At 45.3% G+C, this 4,411-nt stretch overlaps 1 protein-coding gene across 1 annotated transcript; it reads left to right on the top strand.

Moving 5' to 3' along the window:
• The first annotated feature begins 143 nt into the window (after positions 1–143).
• On the top strand, positions 144–2,373 carry LOC103081471 (stress-70 protein, mitochondrial-like). Its single transcript, XM_082931471.1, is given in 3 exon segments — positions 144–2,040; positions 2,043–2,079; positions 2,259–2,373. Coding segments are annotated over 3 exon segments (2,049 nt in total).
• The last annotated feature ends 2,038 nt before the right edge of the window (positions 2,374–4,411 follow it).

The following is a 4,411-nucleotide window of genomic DNA, read 5'->3' as shown; positions in this document are numbered from 1 at the left end:
GGGCTTCCAGGCCGCAGCGATCAAACCCCGCCCCCGACCTCACGTAGTTGGAGGTTTCCAGAAGCGCTAGCATCACCGCGCCGTGCAATTCTCGGTGGTCCGAGCGCGTGTTTGCTGCCTCGTATTTCCACCATTTACCAGTCATGATAAGCGCCAGCCGAGCCGCAGTAGCCCGTCTTGTTGGCGCCGCAGCCTCCCGGGGCCCCCCAGCCGCCTGCCACCAGGATGGCTGGAATGGCTTTAGTCATGAAGCCTTTAGAATTGTTTCAAGGTGGGACTATGCATCAGATGCAATCAAGGGAGTAGTTGTTGGTATTGATTTGGGTACCACCAACTCCTGTGTGGCAGTTACGGAAGGTAAACAAGGTAAACAAGCAAAGGTGCTAGAGAATGCTGAAGGTGCCAGAACCACCCCTTCAGTTGTAGCCTTTACAGCAGATGGTGAGCGACTTGTTGGCATGCCGGCCAAGCGACAGGCTGTCACCAACCCAAACAACACATTCTATGCTACCAAGCATCTCATTGGCCGGCGATATGATGACCCAGAAGTTCAAAAAGACATTAAAAATGTTCCTTTTAAAATTGTCCATGCCTCTAATGGCGATGCCTGGGTTGAAGCTCATGGAAAACTCTATTCCCCAAGTCAGATTGGAGCATTTGTGTTGATGAAGATGAAAGAGACTGCAGAAAATTACTTGGGGCATACAGCAAAAAATGCTGTGATCACCGTCCCAGCATATTTCAGTGACTCTCAGAGACAGGCCACTAAGGATGCTGGCCAGATATCTGGACTAAATGTTCTTCGGGTGATTAATGAACCCACAGCAGCTGCTCTGGCCTATAGTCTAGACAAATCAGAAGACAAAATCATTGCCATATATGATTTAGGTGGTGGAACTTTTGATATTTCCATACTGGAAATTCAGAAAGGAGTATTTGAGGTGAAATCCACCAATGGAGACACTTTTTTAGGTGGTGAAGACTTTGACCAGGCCTTGCTGCGTCACATTGTGAAGGAGTTCAAAAGAGAGACAGGGGTTGATTTGACCAAAAACAACATGGCGCTTCAAAGGGTTTGGGAAGCCGCTGAGAAGGCCAAGTGTGAACTCTCTTCATCTGTGCAGACTGACATCAATTTGCCATACCTTACAATGGATGCTTCTGGACCCAAGCATTTGAATATGAAGCTGACCCGGGCTCAGTTTGAGGGGATTGTTACTGATCTAATCGGAAGGACCATAGCTCCATGCCAAAAAGCCATGCAAGATGCAGGAGTCAGCAAAAGTGACATAGGAGAAGTGATTCTGGTTGGTGGCATGACTAGGATGCCCAAGGTTCAGAAGACTCTGCAGGATCTCTTTGGCCAAGCCACAAGTAAAGCTGTCAATCCTGATGAGGCTGTGGCCATTGGAGCTGCCATTCAGGGAGGTGTGTTGGCTGGTGATGTCACAGATGTGCTACTCTTGGATGTCGCTCCCCTGTCTCTGGGTATTGAGACTCTGGGAGGTGTCTTCACCAAGCTTATTAACAGGAACACCACTATTCCAACCAAGAAGAGCCAGGTGTTTTCTATAGCTGCTGATGGACAGACTCAAGTGGAGATTAAAGTGTGTCAGGGTGAGAGAGAGATGGCTGGAGACAACAAACTTCTTGGACAGTTTACTTTGATTGGGATTCCCCCAGCCCCTCGTGGAGTCTCTCAGATTGAAGTTACATTTGACTTTGATGCCAATGGGATTGTACATGTTTCTGCCAAAGATAAGGGTACAGGATGCGAGCAGCAGAGTGTGACCCAGTCTTCCGGTGGGTTAAGCAAAGATGATATTGAAAGTACGGTTAAAAATGCAGAGAAGTATGTTGAGGAAGACCGGCGAAAGAAGGAATGAGTTGTAGCAGTTAATATGGCTGAAGGAATCATTCATGACACAGAAACCAAGATGGAAGAATTCAAGGACCAATTGCCTGCTGATGAGTGCCACAAGCTAAAAGAAGAGATTTCCAAAATGAGGGAGCTCCTCGCTCGAAAAGACAGTGAAACAGGAGAAACATAAGGCAGGCAGCATCTTCCCCAAAAAGATGGCATCTGGGCTTCCCTGGTGGCACAGTGGTTGAGAGTCCGCCTGCCAGTGCAGGGGACACGGGTTCGTGCCCCGGTCCGGGAAGATCCCACGTGCCGCGGAGCGGCTGGGCCCGTGAGCCACGGCCGCTGAGCCTGCGCGTCCGGAGCCTATGCTGCGCAACGGGAGAGGCCGCAACAGTGAGAGGCCCGCGTACCGCCAAAAAAAAAAAAAAAAGATGGCATCTGAGTGGGAGGGCTCTGGAAGTTCTGGCACTGGGGAGCAAAAGCAAGATCAAAAGGAAGAGAAACAGTAACAGCAGTAAACTTTGGAGTCGAAAGGACAACATATTTTGATGCTTGGGAGTGAAGGGATTTCCTGAGCTGAAATGGGCAAAACTTCAGTCTTCTACTGCGTTTTTGCAATACTCTCTATATAATTTCCTGAATATGTAAATTTAGTGACCATTAGCTAATGATCATTTAACAAGTGATAATTCCCAACAGTACAAAGTTCACGGTATTCTGTCCCTAGCCTGTCATTCCTTTTCAGCTGCATGTAAAATGGGGGGAAAGATGATTTATTGATCATTCTAAAGATTTAACGTTGTTTTGTGCTGAAGTGGCTGTATTTTCAAAGGGGTGAAACCATCTCACACACTGAAGACAGGTCTGGAATGAGACCATAGGGGGATGGGATCCTTCTAGTTACATAAGTACTGCTGTACCAGCCTGTGTGTATATGGAGTTCTTCAACTGAGGCCTTGCAAGGCAAGCCAGCTGTGCCATGTTGGGAGGTAGGGCAGGGGAAGCTAAATCAATGGAAAACTAAGCTAACTATTTATGTGAGGTCCAGCTTCTAAAACACAAGTCTCCCAAACTTTCTGAAGGCATACTTTCCTAGCTACCCTTTGGCCTGTGTCTGGCACCTGTATCCCTGATGACTGTTCTTTTTGATCCATTCTGGATTTTTTAAAAAATAAATAGGAAAAGCAAAAAAAAAAAAAAATCCTCTAAGGAAAAAACATAAAATTTCCTGCTAATAATTTATCAAGCAACAATTTTCAATTTGACATTAACTGGAATAGGAAATGATGGAGTAACTTTTCTAAGTGTGGAGCTGTCACGGGAGAAAAGACATATTAGTCTCTGGCATCAAATCATGATTTAGATTTGTCAGTGTTAGGCACACCATTTCCTTTCTTTGACATTTTTAGGCGTCTGATAAGAGAGGATCCTGCGTGTGCTGCAGTAGAAATTTCCTTCTATGCACTTATCCGAATGGTTCATCAAGAGCATCCTTCTCAATCTAAGCATCTCAAAGAGACTGACTCACCAACACCAGCACCTTGGCACACCCGAAGGAGTACCTGAACTCCACAATCACATCAAAAAGACTGATTTCTCTTTGTGTAAGAAATTAAGAGAGCAATGGTTCCTGCTAGGCATGGACAGAAAAACTGTCCTGCAGCCTCTTTCCAGTTAGTCTGGTGAAATTGAACATAAACTGTCCTAAGGGCAAGCTGGAGCCCAGATGAAATCTCACCCTGCTACTAGGCATCTTCCAATAGCCTCCTGCACTGTCCTCATGTCCATACAAGGACTATGCAAGGAAAAGACCAGGCAGGTCAACAAAATCACGGCCAAGTCAGATGATGGGCTCCTTGCCCTTCCTGCATGTAGTCTCATCATCAGGCTTAGCCCAGGTCACAGGGAAAGTGATGGAGAGCAATCCTTAGGTCAAGTGGCCAAGGGATGTGAACGGTTTCCCTTCCCATTGTTGCCCTTGAGGACCACTTCTTTGCCTCTCCCTGTAGGAGAAATACTCTCAATCACAATAATTCATGTGTTTGGCTTGTTCCTTTGCTACCATTCAGTGTCAAAGATATACCATGAATATTACAAAAGACAAAATCTGATGGGATCTTGAAAGATTTATGCTAAGTGAGAATCAGACACAAAAGCCATGTGTTACATTATTCCACTTATATGAAATGTCCAGAATAGGCCAATCTATAAAGACAGCATGTGGATAAATGGTCACCAGAGGCTGGGGTAGGGGGTCATGGAGAACGTTTAATGGGTGCACCATTCCCTTTGGGTGATGAAAATGTTCTGGAATTGGAGAGGAATGATGATTGCCCCTTTTTACATGTACTAAATGCCACTGAATTGTGAGCTTTCAAATGGTTAAAATGGTGAATTTTACGGTATTTGTTTTTACCACAATAAAAAGAAATGTGATAGGGTCCTTTTCTACTAGGCTTGCATTTTTATTTCTGTAGATAAAAACATATAAGACGAAAATTGGAGAAAATATATCAACAAAAGACAGAAGAGGAGAAAATTTATTCT

The sequence above is a fragment of the Lipotes vexillifer genome, unplaced genomic scaffold (assembly GCF_000442215.2).
Source record: "Lipotes vexillifer unplaced genomic scaffold, Lipotes_vexillifer_v1.1 scaffold240, whole genome shotgun sequence".
Lineage (NCBI taxonomy): Eukaryota > Metazoa > Chordata > Mammalia > Artiodactyla > Lipotidae > Lipotes > Lipotes vexillifer.
The sequence above is the reverse complement of the archived record's forward strand: the minus strand, read 5'-3'. Positions and strand labels throughout refer to the sequence as shown.